An 18,870-nucleotide genomic window follows, 5' to 3' on the forward strand; every position below is an offset into this window, starting at 1 on the left:
TCTTTGTGAACAGAGTCCTATCCCCTTGCCTTGTTTACCGCTCTGCGGTGTCCGCTCTGCTCCTGCTTAGCTTGCCGCTCTTGCGGTTTCTGCTCTGCTCCTGCCTTGTTTACCGCTCTGCGGTGTCCGCTCTGCTCCTGCTTAGCTTGCCGCTCTTGCGGTTTCTGCTCTGCTCCTGCCTTGTTTACCGCTCTGCGGTGTCCGCTCTGCTCCTGCTTAGCTTGCCGCTCTTGCGGTTTCTGCTCTGCTCCTGCCTTGTTTACCGCTCTGCGGTGTCCGCTCTGCTCCTGCTTAGCTTGCCGCTCTTGCGGTTTCTGCTCTGCTCCTGCCTTGCTTGCCGCTCCTGCGGTTTCCGCTCTGCTCTTGCCTTGCTTGCCGCTCCTGCGGTTTCCGCTCTGCTCTTGCCTTGCTTGCCGCTCCTGCGGTTTCCGCTCTGCTCTTGCCTTGCTTGCCGCTCCTGCGGTTTCTGCTCTGCTCTTATCTTGCTTACTTCTTCTGCGATTCCTGCCCTGCCCTGCTTCTGCTCGCTGCTCCGGCAGTCCTGTCCTGCTCTGCTTGTGCTCGCTGCTCCTGCAGCCCCGTCCTGCTCTGCTCTTGCCCACCGCTTCGAGCGTTCCCTCTCTGCTGTGGTTGTCTACCGCATCTGCGGTTCTGTGACCCAGTCTGTACTGGGTCTTAACCTCTCTGTGCTCTAGCCCGTCCTATCGGCCAGTACCTCCCTGCCTGTATCCACCCGTCTGCATACCTGCCGTGTTTGCTTACATCCACCAGTCTGTGCCAGCCTAACCTGCCTGTTCCAGTAATCCCTGTGTGGGTCAACCCCCGTGTCCGGAGTTTGACCTGGAGTAGCACCTGGTCCCTCTGCCCGTTTTCTCCCTGGTGCACTGGCGTCGTATGCCGTCGTGCCACCTTGGTCGGATCGGCCAGATACTTAGTCACGCCCCTCCAGGCACTCTCCGGTCCATGGTCCAGTGGAACCACAACACCCGCACACGCCAGTCAGTCCGGGCGTGTGCATAACAGTTTAAATCATTTTTAGATTTTGATCAGATTTTTCCTGGACATGATGCCAAATATATTATTTATGAGGGGATTGAGGGGTATGATACATACCTGTAGGTGACTCTTCCTCCTTAGTTTTTTTTTTTTTTTTTTTTTTTAAGGTCAGAGGGGTTTCGGAATTGTTACATGTTCTGATTTTTAACTACAATTACTGTACAATTGAAGTTATCCTGACTGCTTCAATACCCTGTTGATCCAGTGCAGACCACACCGGTAGGCCTTGCCCTGGCCAGAAGTGATGACGTCCCGTTCTGCAGCGACCCATAAGTACAGTTTTTGGCAGCATCAGTGAAGAGACTGGAACTTGACGTCATTGGGTGAAATCCCATTCTAGTCACTTGGCGGTGAAATGTAGTATTACATGGCAATCATTCAGATGAGTCTGACTTATTGGGGGCCACTCTTACCTCTTGGCTTTCTGCTCATAGAGAGGGCCCTGAGTGCTCTCTGTGTTTCCAATGCATATGAACAAGTGTTGAGATGAGACCGTCCCCCCTAAAACCAAATTACTACCATGTGAAACTTGTCATTTGTTCTGCACAAAGCGGAGCTCACAGTTTGATGCTACAAAGTCACCACCACATTTTTTCTCACACCTTCTTTGCACCTGATTGGGCCACAATACACGTTAAAAGAAAGTTGGCAGAACATACTGGTTCCAAGTGGGGATCATCCAACCAGCTCATGTGTATATGGCTTCCTCCTTATTCTCCCCAGTAGTTAATGTTGGAATTTAAATGTTTGGCGGTGTTTTTTTCCTCTATCGGTGATGGAAGAAAGCCAATCATTTGTGAGTATGGGGGAGATGGAAGAACAACTATCTCATGTGTATGGCCAGGTTTAACCTCTGCGTCAAATAGAGGCTGCTTCCCCTGTAGTTACACTCTCCTTAGAGAAGACCATGATTTTATATTAACCCTCGATCTATCCATCTGAGATCTTAGTTTCCATGCGTCCTAGCAAAGACTGTTTATACAATGCTGTGTTCAATAGCATAGTCTATTATGCTATTTTTTTTATGCCAAAAAAAGTACACCACTGTATAAAGGGCCAATGGAGGTGACAAGGACCTGCCTGTATCCTTCATTAGGTGAATGGAGCCTTTTGGATACATGTGGCTGTGGTCGTCCTATAGATTGAATAGAGCGTCAGCTCACATGTAAAACCCCTGCTCCGTTCAGAGGGTTCCCCTGTTCTGGAGATGCCAGAGGTCAGACCCCCACTGATCTAGCAGTTAATTCCTATCATATCCATTGGCAATGACTTTCAATAACTAGAATACCCCTTTCATTTCATGGTTTGTTTATGTGTGGGGGGGTTGTTATACAGAAGTAATGACTGTTTGGTTGCGAGGTGCATACAGGACAGCTGTACATATACTGTATGTATGCTCACTGTGTGTCTCTTTACGTTGGTTAACTATTAATATCTATTGAGCCTGGAGACCGATGTATTATAGTATAATAATAGATCTAATCGTTGCCAGCGCCCGATGCGCCTCTGCCTGCTTCCTGTCCTGTAAAAGCAGGTGCAGGTTGTACATACTGCTGATTTTAATGCATCATGCAAAACCTGTTCAGCCAGAGGACAGTGAAGATCATACTGGCCCCGTGCCATCCTCACCCGTGATATGCATCATCCTGATACAGCCATGATTTAAGGGATCCACTGCTCTCGCCACACCAGATTCTCAATGGGCCACTCAGAACCAGGGTTGTCGAGGGTTAGAAAAAAGTGTCTGTTATTCCAGAAACTGTCCCAAACCTGTCCGAGGGTTTATCTGTTAGCATGCATGAAGATGAGCAACAATATCTGACACCACCATAGAAGAAGAGTGCAAGATTGGCGCTGTTGATGCAAAGAATCTATTTATTAATCCGGTGAAAACACGCTGCCACATATCCTCTAGATACTGTAGGGGATAACTTAGTGATCGGTGGGGTCCGACCACTGGGACACACACTGGTTGAACAGAACACTTTTAGGGTATGTGCACATATTAAGTATTTACTGCATTTTTGTCACATTTTTTATTTTTTTTTCTAAAGTATTTCCTAGTTCCAGAAAAGTGAATGAAATTCCCGAAATCTCATGCACACACTGCAAATTTTTTTTTCTTGCAGATTTGAAGCAGTTTCAACTACGAAGCATGTTTTCAGGATTTTTGCAGCGTTTTTCACCTATTCTAATAAATGAGTAAAACACATCAGAAACGCATGCAAAAAAAAAAAACACTTTAAGGCTGTGTGCCCACTATGCGTTTTTCAAGCGTTTTTGCCGCGGAATTTCTGCAGCGAAAACGCTTGGTAATATGTGCCCCATGGTCCCCAATGATGATCTTCATGTGCTGTGCACATGCTGCGGAAATTTCCACTGCAGATTATCATTGCGGAAAAATACGCAGCATGTCCATTAGTTTTGCGGACACGCAGCGTAATCGCCGCCATTGACTTGCATTGGACCGCGTGACATCCGCATCACTGCATCTGCACAAGCGGATATTGCACTGTTCAATGTGCGGATGGTACCCAGGTCTGGAGGAGACGAGAAACTGTAAAAAGAATTAAAAAAAAAAAAAAGATTATACTTACCTTCTGATGTCCTCCCGGTGTTTTCTCCGCTCCGTCTGGTCTGGTCTGCTGTATGGGTCGCGTTGTTGTGAAGGACCTGCCATGATGTCATTGCGTCATGTGACCTGTCACATGACTCAATGACGTCACCGCAGGTCCTTCACACCACCGCGAGCCGCCCAAGACACCGGACGCAGCGGAGAAAACACCGGGAGGACATCGGAAGGTAAGTATAATCTTTTTATTTTTTACCATTCTTATATATATTTTTTTTTTACAAACTTGGTCACACTACTATAAATTCATGCCGGTTGCATGGATTTATATAGTGTGAACAAGTTGTCAAGCACTTTTCGAAGTGATGCTAAAATTGCTTGGAAAGCGCTTGATAACCCTCATGTGGAAATGCATGCAAAAACGCTTGACAAACGCTTCTACCTGGCGGGAAAAACTCATGTAAAAACCGCATGCGTTTTTCCTGCCAGGGAGAAGCAGAAAAAAATATGCAGCATTTCTGCATCGTGGGCACATAGCGTAAAAATGCACGTATTTTATGCTGCTTTTTTCCTGTCAACACATCAATGTTTGCAACAGATTTTTCTGCTGCAAATAATGAATGTATGCACATACTTACTCTACCGCTCCTCCATTCATTCACTATAGGGCTGCTGAGCACTGCACTAGGCCCCATTGGGGTCGCCAATCGGTACAGATCCCACTGGTGTGACCCTCACGATCAATAAGTTATCACATACACTGTGTTCCGAATTATTAGGCAAATGAGTATTTTGATCACATGATACTTTTTATACATGTTGTCCTACTCCAAGCTGCATAGGCTTGAGAGCCAACTACCAATTAAGTAAATCTGGTGATGTGCATCTCTGTAATGAGGAGGGGTGTTGACTAATGACATCAACACCCTATATAAGGTGTGCTTAATTATTAGGCAACTTCCTTTCCTTTGGCAAAATGGGTCAGAAGAGAGTTTTGACGGGCTCGGAAAAGTCCAAAATTGTGAGATGTCTTGCAGAGGGATGCAGCAGTCTTGAAATTTCCAAACTTTTGAAGCGTGATCACCGAACAATCAAGCGTTTCATGGCAAATAGCCAACAAGGTCGCAAGAAGTGTGTTGGCCAAAAAAGGCACAAAATAACTGCCCATGAATTGAGGAAAATCAAGCGTGAAGCTGCCAAGATGCCATTCGCCACCAGTTTTGCCATATTTCAGAGCTGCAACGTTACTGGAGTATCAAAAAGCACAAGGTGTGCGATACTCAGGGACCTGGCCAAGGTAAGGAAGGCTGAAAAACGACCACCTTTGAACAAGAAACATAAGATAAAATGTCAAGAATGATTCAAGAAATATCTTAAGACTGATTTCTCTAAGGTTTTATGGACTGATATAATGAGAGTGACTCTTGATGGGCCAAATGGATGGGCCAGAGGCTGGATCAGTAAAGGGCAGAGAGCTCCACTCCGACTCAGACGCCAGCAAGGTGGAGGTGGGGTACTGGTATGAGCTGGTATCATCAAAGATGAACTTGTGGGACCTTTTTGGGTTGAGGATGGAGTGAAGCTCAACTCCCAGACCTACTGCCAGTTTCTGGAAGACCACTTCTTCAAGCAGTGATACAGGAAGAAGTCAGTATCGTTCAAGAAAAACATGATTTTCATGCAGGACAATGCGCCATCACATGCATCCAACTACTCCACAGCGTGGCTGGCCAGTAAAGGTCTAAAAGAAGAAAAAATAATGACATGGGCCCCTTGTTCACCTGATCTGAACCCCATAGAGAACCTATGGTCCATCATAAAATGTGAGATCTACAGGGAGGGAAAACAGTACACCTCTCGGAACAGTGTCTGGGAGCCTGTGGTGGCTGCTGCACGTAATGTTGATTGAAAACAGATCAAGCAACTGACAGAATCTATGCATGGAAGGCTGTTGAGTGTCATCATAAAGAAAGGTGGCTATATTGATCACTAATTATTTTGTTTTTGCATGTCAAAAGTGTTTATTTCTAAATTTTGTGCACTGATGTTGGTTTACCTGGTGAAAATAAACAAGTGAGATGGGATTATATTTGTTTTTTATTAAGTTGCCTAATAATTCGGCACAGTAATAGTTACCTGCACAAACAGATATCCTCCTAAGATAGCCAAATCTAAAAAAAAAAAAACACTCCAACTTCCAAAAATATTAAGCTTGGATATTTGAGTCTTTTGGGCTGATTGAGAACATAGTTGTTGATCAATAATAAAAATAATCCTCTAAAATATTACTTGCCTAATAATTCAGAACACAGTGTATACTTTAAAGCTCTGATCTAGATGTATTTCTCTCCTGAGCTGTATACAGAATGGGCACCTTTTTTTATTTTTTGCAAATATATAAGATTTTTTTTTTTTCCATTTTCTAAGAGCAATCTCTTTCTCTTTATTTTTCCATCAACCTATATATGTATATGGGTTTGTTTTTTGCAACACAAGTTATAGTTTTTAAAAACCCCTTTTGTTTTACCATATAGTGCACAGGAAAAACAGTATTTTTATGTGCGGTAAAAATGATCTGGCCACATGATGCTCCAGGTCACTATGGTTTGGGAGATGTCAAACTAACTTTTTTCTTCCCCCAGGTTAGTACGATTAGGGGGATATTATATATAACTTTTTTTTTCATAATTTAAGTAATGACCTGCTGTGTATAGTGTGGGAGCCTGGTCTATATGCTCAAGAGGGTTAATGAGGTTTACTATAAGATTATTATTTTTATTTATTTTTTTTGCCACAAATTCCCCAAATTATGTTACATATTGATTTTTACTCTGCTACACTGAAAGGGGTGAAATTTGTGGTGAAAATCTGCAACAAATAACACACATTGGAAAACTCCAGAATTTGATATTATATAATTGATTTATTCCCAGGTGTTTATATAGCACTAATACATTCCATGGCGATGTGAATGGTGACAGTCTCTGTACATCAGCCCCTTTTCCCTGCAGAGCTCACAATCTAATTCCCCCCCCCCATCTTAGACGCACACTGGAGCCAGTCCTATGGGAAACGAATCCTCCTATCTGTATGTACCGTATTTGGATTGTCGGACAGCATACAAACCCCAGATCATTGGTTGGATTCGAGCTCTGCACCCCAGCGCTGCAAGACAGCCGTCCTGCCCAAAGAGCCGAAACCAGACAATGCCTATAAAAGAGCTTGATAATACACAATGCACGTCTATTTGTTAATCCAGCCCTTGTGCCTTCTTAGTTATTTGATGATCTGTCATTTTTCTGTACTCTGCCCTGAGAACATCCCACGTTTACAGTTCTTCCTCTCTACCATAAATGTGTCTAGCCAGATAGCCCTGAGAAGTGATACATTTCTAGTTACTTTTCATTTGTTGGTGTGACAAATAAATATACTTTCTTTGTTCCTATGTGTCACTGCCATTGCAGTTTTAGGCTGCGTGCACAAGATGCGTTTTTCATGCGTTTATGCTGCGGAATTTCCGCAGCGGAAACGCATCAAAAACGCATGGTAATCCGCACCCCATGGTCCCCAATAGCATTCCGCAATGTCAATGCACATGCTGCGGATTTTTCCGCAGCGTTTCTGCAGCGCAAATAAATCTGCAGCATGTTCATTCATTTTGCGGTAGCGCCGCCATTGACTTGCATTGAGACGCATTTGTACAAGCTTATTTTATGCGTCTCTATGTGCGGATGGTACCTAGTTCTGGAGGAGAGGAGACTCTCATCCAGACCTGGGTACCATTGTACCTGTGAAAAAAGAATAAAATAAAAAATAAAGTTATATTCACCTGTCCGGCGGCTTCTCTTTGCTTGCCGGCAGCGCTTGTCCTTCCAGGACCTGAGATGACGTCGCGGTCATGTGACCGCAGGCTGTCTCGCGATGTGCCGGCAACCCGGAAGAAGCCAGGACGAGCGCGACAGCACACGCGGCGGCATCGGAGGTAAGTATAGCTTTTATTTTTTTTATTTTTACGGTCACACTGTATAAATCCATGCCGTTTGCATGGATTTATACAGTGTGACCTAGTTGTCAAGCACTTTCCAAGTGATGCTGTCACCTGGAAAGTGCTTGTCAGTCCGCATGCGTTAACGCATGTGAATTCGCATGTATTCTGCAGGAAAAACGCATGCACAATCTGCATGCTTTTTTTCTGCCAGGGAGATGCAGAAATTTTCTGCTTCATTTCTGCATCGTGGGCACATAGCCTAAAAGGGGATTTCCAAAATGTGAACAAAATGTGCACATAGTCAGGAATGGTAATAAAATAACAAAAGCAAGCTGGAATTGCTGACTTACAGTTAGGTCCATATATATTTGGACAGCGACAACATTTTTCTAATTTTGGTTCTAGACATTACCACAATGAATTTTAAACAAAACAATTCAGATGCAGTTGAAGTTCAGACTTTCAGCTTTCATTTGAGGGTATCCACATTAAAATTGGATGAAGGGTTTAGGAGTTTCAGCTCCTTAACATGTGCCACCCTGTTTTTAAAGGGACCAAAAGTAATTGTACAGATTAAATAATTGTAAATAAAATGTTCATTTCCAGTACTTGGTTGAAAACCCTTTGTTGGCAATGACTGCCTGAAGTCTTGAACTCATGGACATCACCAGACGCTGTGTTTCCTCCATTTTGATGCTCTGCCAGGCCTTCACTGCGGTGGTTTTCAGTTGCTGTTTGTTTGTGGGCCTTTCTGGCTGAAGTTTAGTCTTTAACAAGTGAAATGCATGCTCAATTGGGTTGAGATCAGGTGACTGACTTGGCCATTCAAGAATATTCCACTTCTTTGCTTTAATAAACTCCTTGGTTGTTTTGGCTTTATGTTTTGGGTCATTGTCCATCTGTAGTATGAAATGACGACCAATCAGTTTGGCTGCATTTTGCTGGATCTGAGCACACAGTATGGCTTTGAATACATCAGAATTCATTCGGCTGCTTCTGTCCTGTGTCACATCATCAATAAACTCTAATGACCCAGTGCCACTGGCAGCCATGCATGCCCAAGCCATCACACTGCCTCCGCCATGTTTTACAGATGATGTGGTATGCCTTGGATCATGAGCTGTACCACGCCTTCGCCATACTTTTCTCTTTCCATCATTCTGGCAGAGGTTGATCTTCGTTTCATCTGTCCAAAGAATGTTCTTCCAGAACTGTGCTGGCTTTTTTAGCAAAGTCCAGTCTAGCCTTTTTATTCTTGATGCTTATGAGTGGCTTGCACCGTGCAGTGAACCCTCTGTATTTACTTTCATGTAGTCTTCTCTTTATGGTAGATTTGGATATTGATACGCCTACCTCCTGGAGAGTGTTGTTCACTTGGTTGGCTGTTGTGAAGGGGTTTCTGTTCAGCATGGAGATTATTCACCACTGTTGTCTTCCGTGGGCGCCGAGGTCTTTTTGCATTTCTGAGTTCACCAGTGCTTTCTTTCTTTCTCAGGATGTACCAAACTGTAGATTTTGCCACTCCTAATATTGTAGCAATTTCTCGGATGGGTTTTTTCTGTTTTTGCAGCTTAAGGATGGCTTGTTTCACCTGCATGGAGAGCTCCTTTGACCGCATGTTTACTTCACAGCAAAACCTTCCAAAGGCAAGCACCACACCTCAAATCAACTCCAGGCCTTTTTTATCGGTCGACCATGACAGCACCACGAGAGAGGGAATCCGCCCACCAAGGACAGGAAACCTACAGGCTTAAAAGGGGACGGCCCTCCCTCTCGCCTCAGTTTGGTTTCCTGTCCTTGATGGAGGAAGCCGGTCGCAGGCGAAAGAACATGGATGGCGACGGCTGTCGATCCTGCGCCCCTGTCTGGGGACGGCAGCTCCAGCGTTGGCCTATGCTCGTGCGCCCCTATATGGGAGAGGCACAGCATCCTGAGCACTGGGGGTTCCTTTTGCAGTGGGGCTGCGCCCCTGTCTGGGGTGGCATCCCCTTTTCTGCCTCAAGCCAGGTGCACCTCCCGTGGGAGTGTAGGCCCTGGCTGAGCCCCAAAAGTGTGGTGAGGTCTGCATCCCGAATGGGGGTGACAGCCCACCATCACCCTCCGTAAGTATGGGGAGGGGGGGGTGAGGGCCAAGGTGATTGTGTCCCCTCGCCCTGCCCTGGGTGAACGCAGCGCGGTGCATCGCTAAAGCGCGGCTTACCTGAGGGAGCGCTGACAGCATGCGTCCTCGCGCGAAGCTCGTGCGGCGCGTACTTCCGGGTTTCGATAAGTCGCAGCCCGATGACATCACCGCGACTCGGCGTTCATGTGCCGGCAAAAGAGCGTGAAATTAAAAAAAAAAAAAAAAAAATGGAAAAAGTGTGCTGATGCGCTGCTAGAGGTGAGTCAATAGTTTAAATAGGTATCAGGTAACATGGCTCAGTGCTTCCCAAAGCTTCATTCTTTCATTATGGAGTCTGAAGGTGTCCAGTTGCAGCAGCAGCAGGTTGAGCAGCCGCCATCTTCATCTCAGCGGCTGTCTGGGGAGCCCCAAAAAACGGATCGCGCACGTGGTCCTGGTAGCCGGTCCTCAGGAAAACGGAGCTCGGGGTCTAGGTCTGGTCACCATACCTCTGGTAGAACGGATGAATCTGCAGCCTCTAGGGAAGGTCCCCCGGCTGAGAAGGGTCCTTCCTCCAATCCGGTACCAGCTGTTTTTTCTTCCTGAGCCGCCTGGGTAAGTGATCTTCGAGTAAGTTCACTTAGTAATATGGTATCCCTTCTCCCCTTCCATATTTTATCAGGGGAAGAAATGTACCACCAAGGCAAAGCATATACAGTGTGCGCTATGCAAGTCTCTTCTTCCTGACGGATACCCTAAAAAGCTATGTCAGTTGTGCATAAACCAGACACTGGCAGAAGAGGGTCCTGCTCTAGCTTCTGGTTTAAAAACCGTAGTTAAAACAGAGATTCACAAGGTCCTCTCCAAGAGAGTTAAAGAGAAAATGAACTCGGACTGTGAGATCCCCTTAGTCTTGGATGACCCCCTATCCTCTCCCTATGAGTCTGATTCAGATAGTGCAGACTTTTCCTCTGTTTCCTCCTCTGATAGTGGTGTGGGCCAAAATTGCTTCCCCCTTGGTGAAGCGGACAGATTGATTAAAATGGTTCGGTCCACCATGGGCATCACAGAGGCCAGGCAGGAGAAGTCAGTCCAGGACATTATGTTCGGGGGGGCTGGGTCAAAGGAAGAGAAGGAGTTTTCCGTTGAACGAAAAAATCCAGGGCTTAATCCTTAGCGAATGGCAAAAAACAGAAAGGAAGGGCGCTCTACCTCCATTCTTCAAAAGGAAGTACCCCTTTGAGGAATCTGCCTCTTCCTCCTGGGAAAAAGCCCCCAAAATTGATGTGGCCATTTCCAAAGCCTCTAAGAGTTCCTCCCTTCCGTTTGATGATATGGGAGCTCTTAAAGACCCCCTGGATAGAAAGGCTGATTCTTTCCTTAGAGGGACCTGGGAGACTTCGGCGGGAGCCCTAAAACCCGCGGTGGCAGCTACTTGTACCGCCAGGTCCCTAATGATCTGGCTGGACCAGCTGGAAGCCCATCTTAAAAACAATTCCCCCAGGAAGGAAATCTTGGCGGACATGTCTCTTCTTCAGGGGGCGGCAGCCTTTCTGGCGGACGCATCAGCAGATTCCATCAGATTAGCAGCAAGGTCGGCTGCCATGTCTAACTCGGCCCGGAGAGCTTTGTGGCTAAAATGTTGGCCGGGGACATTCATGCGAGGACAAGACTCTGCGCTATCCCTTGTGAAGGGGGATATCTCTTTGGGTCGGTTCTGGATGAGCTACTGGATAGAGCAAGTGACACAAAAAAGGGCTTTCCTAACCTATCTGCCCCCACGTACAAACGTCCTTTTCAGAAAAGAAGGTTTCTACGTAATAAGCGCCAGAAGGGTCAGGATAAATGGGAAGACCGTAGACCGAAAGGTAAAGGGCTCCTTTTCGGATCCTCTTCCGCTAGCCAAGGCCCCCGAAAACCGAGCCAATGACTCGCGGCCCAGGTAGGGGGGAGGTTATTGGGCTTCTTACCTGCCTGGACAAATATCTCTTCTAATAATTGGATCCTTGGTCTGGTAGGTTCCGGCCTGAGACTCGACTTTCAGCGAGTCCCTCGTGGGAGGTTCGTCCTGACCCCAAACCGGTCCTCAACACGGGAGCAGATGGCCCTACAAGTGGAGGTCCTGAATCTGGTCCATAAGGCCGTCTTAGTGGAGGTCCCGATAGCAGAGAAGGGACTGGGGTTCTACTCACCGTTGTTTTTGGTCACTAAACCTGACGGATCCTTTAGGTGTATTGTTAACCTTAAGGCCCTGAATAAATTTTTGTTAATTCCCACCTTTAAAATGGAGTCCATTAAGTCTACTATAAAACTATTGTTCTCAGGCTGTCATATGGTAGTATTGGATCTAAAGGACGCATATTACCATATACCTATACACAGAAGCTTCCAAAAATACCTTAGAGTGGCCTTGGTCATAGGGGATGAAATCAGACATTTCCAATTTGCGGCCTTGCCATTCGGTCTCGCTATAGCCCCTAGAATATTTACGAAGGTGATAGCGGAGGTGATGGCTCATGTACAGGAGCATAATGTGTTAATTATCCCTTACTTAGATGATTTTTTGATCATTGGAGACTCAGCCTCTCAATGTCTCTCCCATCTTAAATTGGTCTCCTCTATTCTGGAAGGCCTGGGCTGGATCCTAAATCTGGAGAAATCCAGGGTAGTCCCTTCGAGAGTACAGCAGTTCCTAGGTATCATGCTAGACTCAGACCTCCAGATGTGTTTCCTTGCAGAAGCCAAAAAACAGAAGGTCAAAAGGCTGGTGGAAGGAGCTCTTGCGAACCCGGTCATGTCCCTTAGGGCTGCAATGTCCTTACTTGGTACCCTGATATCTTGTTTGCCGGGGGTAATGTGGGCACAATACCACACCAGAGTTTCAGTGGGACGTCCTACAGAATAAGGTCTCGTTACATGGGCACTTGGAGAGACGGATGTTCCTATCTCCCCGGTCTATTGACTCTCTACAGTGGTGGGTGAATTTAGAAAACTTGTCTCAAGGAGTTCCCTGGGTGGTCAGAATATCTGAAATAATTACAACTGACGCGAGTCTACATGGATGGGGAGCTCACTTGGGGGATATGATTGCCCAGGGGTTCTGGTCGGACGCGGAGAGAGCTCTTTCCTCTAATACTAGGGAACTACTGGCAGTTGATAGGGCTGTTAATCATTTCTTTCCATTCCTTCACAATAAGAACATTAGGATCCTGTCCGATAATAATATAGCAGTAGCTTATATTAACCATCAGGGGGGTACTCGTGCTGGATCGCTAATGAGAGTGGCGGATCATCTCTTTCAGATCTCGGAACACCATCTCCTCTCTTTAATAGCCCTCCACATCAAAGGGAAAGAAAATTCAAAGGCAGACTTCTTAAGCCGTCATTTTTTTAAGGCAAGGCGAATGGGAACTAAAACAGGACATTTTTTCCCTATTAGTCCGGAAATGGGGTCTTCCGGTGGTGGATCTCTTCGCCACAAAACAAAATCGGAAGACAAAGGTTTTTTGCTACCTAGATCCGAGAGAAAGGCCCCTGACGGTAGACGCTCTCCAAATCCCTTGGAACTTCAGTCTGGCCTATGCCTTCCCACCGTTAAACCTTCTGCCTATGGTACTAAGAAAGATCAGAGAGGACAAGGCAAGGGTCCTCTTGATCGCCCCCTTTTGGCCCAAAAGACCCTGGTTCTCATGCCTGAGGAACTTGTCCATCTCGGACCCTTGGGTCCTGCCCGAAGTTCCGGATCTCCTCAGCCAGGGTCCAGTGCTCCATCCACGAGCTCCGGGCCTCCACTTGACGGTGTGGAATTTGAGAGGTCCCTGCTAGAACTAAAAGGTTTTTCTCAGAGTCTAGTATCTACTTTATTACGTAGTAGAAAGCCTGTCACTACCAAAATTTATGCAAAAGTTTGGAACAAGTTTTTATCTTTTTCTAAATCTTCAGTGGATAAGGGAGCGCCAATTGGGAAGATTTTAGAGTTCCTACAAAGGGGCTTCGAGCTGGGGTTAGCAACGAGCACCTTGAAGGTCCAAGTGTCGGCACTAGGTGCCCTCTATAACTGTGTCCTCGCAGAAAACGATTGGATTTCCCGCTTTATAAAAGCAGTAGGTAGGTCCAGGCCGGTTACGAAAACTAATGTCTTTCCATGGGACCTAAACCTGGTTCTGAAAGCGTTAGCTGGGGCACCCTTTGAACCAATAGATTCTGTATCCCTGAGATCTATTACCCTCAAAACAGCGCTTCTTGTAGCCCTAACATCTGCTAGGAGGATTGGTGATCTTCAGGCTCTGTCCTCTGGCCCTCCCTTCACCCAGGTTCTGGACGACAGAATAATTCTTAGAGCAGATCCAGCATACTTGCCTAAGGTAGCTTCCCGGTTTCATAGACTTCAGGAAGTAATATTTACCCTCTTTTTGTCCGAACCCTAGTAATCAGTTAGAAGCAGATTTCCATGCTTTAGATGTGAGAAGGTGTGTGGTTAGGTACCTTGCTGTCACTCAGCCCTTTAGGAGAGAGAGTTCCCTGTTTATCTCCTATCAGGGGGTTAGGAAGGGGCTTAAGGTCTCTAGATCCACCATAGCTAGATGGATTAGGGAGGCCATTACGCTAGCCTATGTATCCAGCGGAGAAGAAGCACCGCGTGGCCTGAAAGCTCACTCTACCCGGGCGGTGGCAACCTCATGGGCAGAGAGGTCTGGCGTCTCAATGGAGGATATACAGTACAGACCAAAAGTTTGGACACACCTTCTCATTTAAAGATTTTTCTGTATTTTCATGACTATGAAAATTGTAAATTCACACTGAAGGCATCAAAACAATGAATTAACACATGTGGAATTATATACTTAACAAAAAAGTGTGAAACAACTGAAAATATGTCTTATATTCTAGGTTCTTCAAAGTAGCCACCTTTTGCTTTGATGACTGCTTTGCACACTCTTTGCCACAACAGTATCTCGGACCTGCCTGGTGTGTTCCTTGGTTTCATGATGCTCTCTGCACTTGAAAGAGATCCCTGAGACTATCACAGAGCAGGTGCATTTATACGGAGACTTGATTACACACAGGTGGATATCATTACCAGTCATTTAGGATACCATTGGATCATTCAGAGATCCTCACTGAACTTCTGGAGTGAGTTTGCTGCACTGACAGTAAAGGGGCTGAATAATATTGCACGCCCCACTTTTCAGTTTTGAATTTGTTAAAGTTTAAAATATCCAATAAATTTTTGTTCCACTTCACGATTGTGTCCCACTTGTTGATTCTTCCCCAAAAAATTAGAATTTTATATCTTTATGTGTGAAGCCAGAAATGTGGCAAAAGGTAGAAAAGTTCATGGGGGGCCAAATACTTAAACAATTCACTGTATATAGCTCTGGAGTATAATACAAGATGTATTGTAAATGGGGATCCATGCAGGATAAGTCATGTATTTATACAGTGGCTCCCCCAGCAGAATAGTGAATGCAGCCCTGGAGTATAGCACCGATTAACTCGGGATCTGCACAGGATAGTTTATACAATTAATTTATCTGTGTGTCTGGCGTCCTATGCAAGCCCCATCTGTGTGCATGTTTAATACTACACAGCCACCCCCTCCATGAATTGGTAGGTTAGTGAGTGGCTGTTGCATCAGTATTTTGCCCTCACCTTTATCATGGGGGTCTGCTGCATCCTTCTAGTGCTGTTTTCTTATGTGATGTTCTTTGAATCCATGTCCTTTTCTGTGAGCCATTTTTAATTATACAATTAATTTACAAAGTTTATCAAACTGTAGGTAAATTTATATCTTTTTTATATATAAACTGTCACAGTACGAAAGGGGCCAGAAAACTTTTACATTTTATAGCTTTGGTGGCAGTCGCAACGATTCTCCAAATCTGGTTGTAACCTCAGCCTCCTCTGTACAAATTATATTTTAGAGAAGTTATCCTTTTTGATGGGCATGGATTGGGTTGAGGCCTCACATAAAAAAAAAAAGTAGTGTCCAGCGTTTCTTTAAAACCTTGGAAAGTTATATCCTCTTACTCCTGCCAAGCATATGAACAAATAGTGCTTCTCCTCCACTTCGCTTTCCGGAGGGCTTGATAACGGGAGACCCTCCCTTGTAATGATGCAGTGAAGTGTTCGGTGGACGAATGGTGCTGGATCCGCTTCATCTTTGACTTAATAACCTGTTTACACATACAGACCACAGTTATCAATGCGTACTGAACGATCTATAACAGATAGCTCGGTGCATTTAGGCTGCCATTGTTCTCGGAAGCGCAAGTCGTGTTTATACAAGACGATGTGCTGCCGAGAATAATTCTTCTGTGCGGCACAAAAGATCACTTTTCCTGGTGAATGAGCTTTTTCCTTGTTCTTTGTGTGATTGGCAGCCTGTTTATACTGCAAGATTATCATGAAATGGGCATTCCTATGGACGCTCGCTCACAATCTTTCAGTAGAAATTCAACTTAACTGAAGTAATATAGCAGATACAGATACCGGCCCAATAATGTGCTAAGCAGACCATCATCTATCCTATTTGTACATATATTGACTATATTTTGTATCATCTTAAAGACACCTCTTTCTTTTAGCCATTGTTTTGTTGCGGCAAAGGATAGTCTTATGACACACTAGGCATAGCTGTTGTAACCTGATATGTGCTTTTAGTAATCGATCTAGCGTCTTGCAAGATGCATGACTGAACATTAAAGTATTGCTGCTATAATTATCTAAGTTTTGTTTTCTTGTTTGTCTAGTAAGATCATCTGCAAGAAAAGCCATGTGGAATCCTAACACTCCAGGTATGTATCTTGTTGTCTGTAGTAATCCACAGATATTTTCTACTCTCCTCCAATGACTTTACTAGGAGCAACTTCAGAAACTTTCTTGGGGAAGAGTTTATAGCACTCTGGACAGTAGGGAATTGGAGGTTGAATAGCATTTACTAATTTATCACGAATGGGGTTGTCCAGGACAGTAAATTAATAGCCTTCAACTGATTGGCTGATTCCTAGCACTTTTGCCGATCCAATCCCTGAAGGGCTGTGCCGATCCATCAAGCACTGCATCCCCTTCAGGCACAGCTCTGTACTTTTGGTAGTGGATGTCCCTAGTACTTCAGCTCAGTCTTATTCATTTGAAAGGGATTTAGCTAATATTGATATCCTACCTTAAGGAGTTTTCCCATGAATATATTTTTTGTAACCCCATTGGCTTGCTCTATACATAATTAACGAAATCAGCTATACTCATGGACCACTACTTCAGTGCTGGCTCTCGACTGCTGCTCCTGGTCTTCATTGACAGGCCACAGCAACGATATTAAGACCACAGCTCATGTGACCCCTGCAACCAATTGCTGGGCTCAGTAGCTTGTTGCATCAGCACTGAGACTGTCATGGGTTTACTGTGAAAGAGAGGGGCGAGAAGTCCACAGCGTCTGATTTCTCGTACTTCTGCACTGATTAGAAGTTAAACTGTTCAATTGAGAATTTCTGGAGCTCTCCAGGTTTGATGTTCTCAGCTGTTCAGTGTTGGCCAGTTCCCTCTCCTATATATACTCTCCTCTGGCAATCAGGATTACCAATGTTAGTTTAATACTGCCTGGTTCTGGAGTAGGAGGTGTAGGTTGTTTGAGGAGATTTTTGGAGTGCTATTCTAAGACTGTTGTTTGGTGATTAGTCTGTGTGCATATCCTCATCCTCTCCTATTTGTTTTTTCCTTCCTATACTTCCTGGTGTTCTCTGTTGTTTGTGAGTGTGTATTTGTAAGACTGGTATTTTCATTTATCCCTGTACGTCTTTCCTTGTTAGTCTGGTTTGTGTAATCTTATACACAACTACTCCCCACTTCCTTGGGTAGGGGAGGGGACAGTTTAGAGCTGATTTTAGGAGCTCAGCAAGGTACGTAGCACCGGCGTCTTCACCAGTAATCCGGGGAGCAAGGATAGCTACGACGCCCACTAGTTCTAGTGATAGTGAAGGAGTCCCGGGTACCAGACATGAGAGCTGTTAAAGTGACAAGTGATTTGCTGCAGCAGTCAGCTGTGCTGTAGTCTTTACATTAACGCAAAAGTGGAGAGCCGGCATTGTTGCAGGGGTCGAGGAGTATAGCTGATTTTATTACTTTTATGTACAGAAAGCAGATGGGATTAAAATGGTATTGATGGAAAACCCCTTCAAAATGGTTGTCATGGCCTGTTCTTGGGGTAGGCCATCAATATTAGATTGGTTTGTGTCTGGCTCCAGGCAATATAATAATAATAATATTGATGGCTTACCTGAAAGATAGGTCCTGAAATGGATTTCCTATTAATACATAAAATAAAAGCAATAAAATAAGCTATACTCATCGATTGCCGGTATCTGTCACATGAGCTATAATCGTGACCTCGCCACTGTAGCCTGTCACCAAAGACCGGAACAGCGGTGAAGCTGAGGTAAGTGAATATAGCTAATTTTATTTTTATGTAGAGAGAGCCCATGGGATTAATAATGTATTCATGGACAACCAGTTTAAAAGGAAAGGTCCTTTAAAAAAATAATGATTGGGAATGACTGTGCATGTCTCTTTACACTATGAAAGCTCCATGTTCACTGTGAAAGTACGGTATCTACACTGAGCAAGTAGTTATCAAAACGCATAAACATATACCTGCATACCCAGTGGCTTCTTCATAGAAGGCTTATGATACTGAGCCCAAGTACAATACATGTATCCTGAGCCCCTACCACCAGGACCTCCTCCACAACTGTGGCCCTCCAGTCCCTATATTGGGGGTCTGTGAAATTACATTTGTCATGAAGTTATTTGAGTGTTTTTGTGACACCAATCTGATGTGACCTTCTGGATGAGATGCAGTCCAACTAGTCAGGAGAAGACTATGCTCCGAAGGAAGAAAAGCAGCGATGTGCAGATGCACGTCATGTCTATGTGATATTAGAATTTGAGGTATGTTCTGCTTTCTTGAGTGTAAAAGCCGCCCTAAGGACATGTTTTCTTCAAGGAAGATTTTCCTATAATATCTCTGTGACCAATACATCTAAATGGGGAGATAAACTAATTAATAGAGTCCGATTAAGGAACATGTAACCCTGATTTTCGCTCCAAAAAAAAGTAGCGAGATGACCGTACTAACAATTTCAGTTACTTATTCTC

At 44.8% G+C, this 18,870-nt stretch overlaps 1 protein-coding gene across 2 annotated transcripts in view; it reads left to right on the forward strand.

Annotated features, from left to right (window-relative positions):
- Window positions 1-18,870, forward strand: part of PRR13 (proline rich 13) — a 37,938-nt gene that overhangs the window by 14,718 nt on the left and 4,350 nt on the right. Inside the window, exons 2-3 of one of the 2 annotated variants that reach the window (XM_073662951.1) lie at window positions 14,608-14,751; window positions 16,470-16,514. In XM_073662951.1, the coding sequence (XP_073519052.1) occupies window positions 16,493-16,514 (22 nt within the window). In that variant the 5' untranslated portion in view covers window positions 14,608-14,751; window positions 16,470-16,492. The remainder of the gene's footprint in view (window positions 1-14,607; window positions 14,752-16,469; window positions 16,515-18,870) is intronic. The other variant, XM_073662950.1, reaches the window with a different exon arrangement.

Source organism: Phyllobates terribilis, unplaced genomic scaffold (genome assembly GCF_046119375.1).
Source record: "Phyllobates terribilis strain yellow unplaced genomic scaffold, ASM4611937v1 Scaffold_2__4_contigs__length_985480577, whole genome shotgun sequence".
NCBI classification, from domain to species: Eukaryota; Metazoa; Chordata; class Amphibia; order Anura; family Dendrobatidae; genus Phyllobates; species Phyllobates terribilis.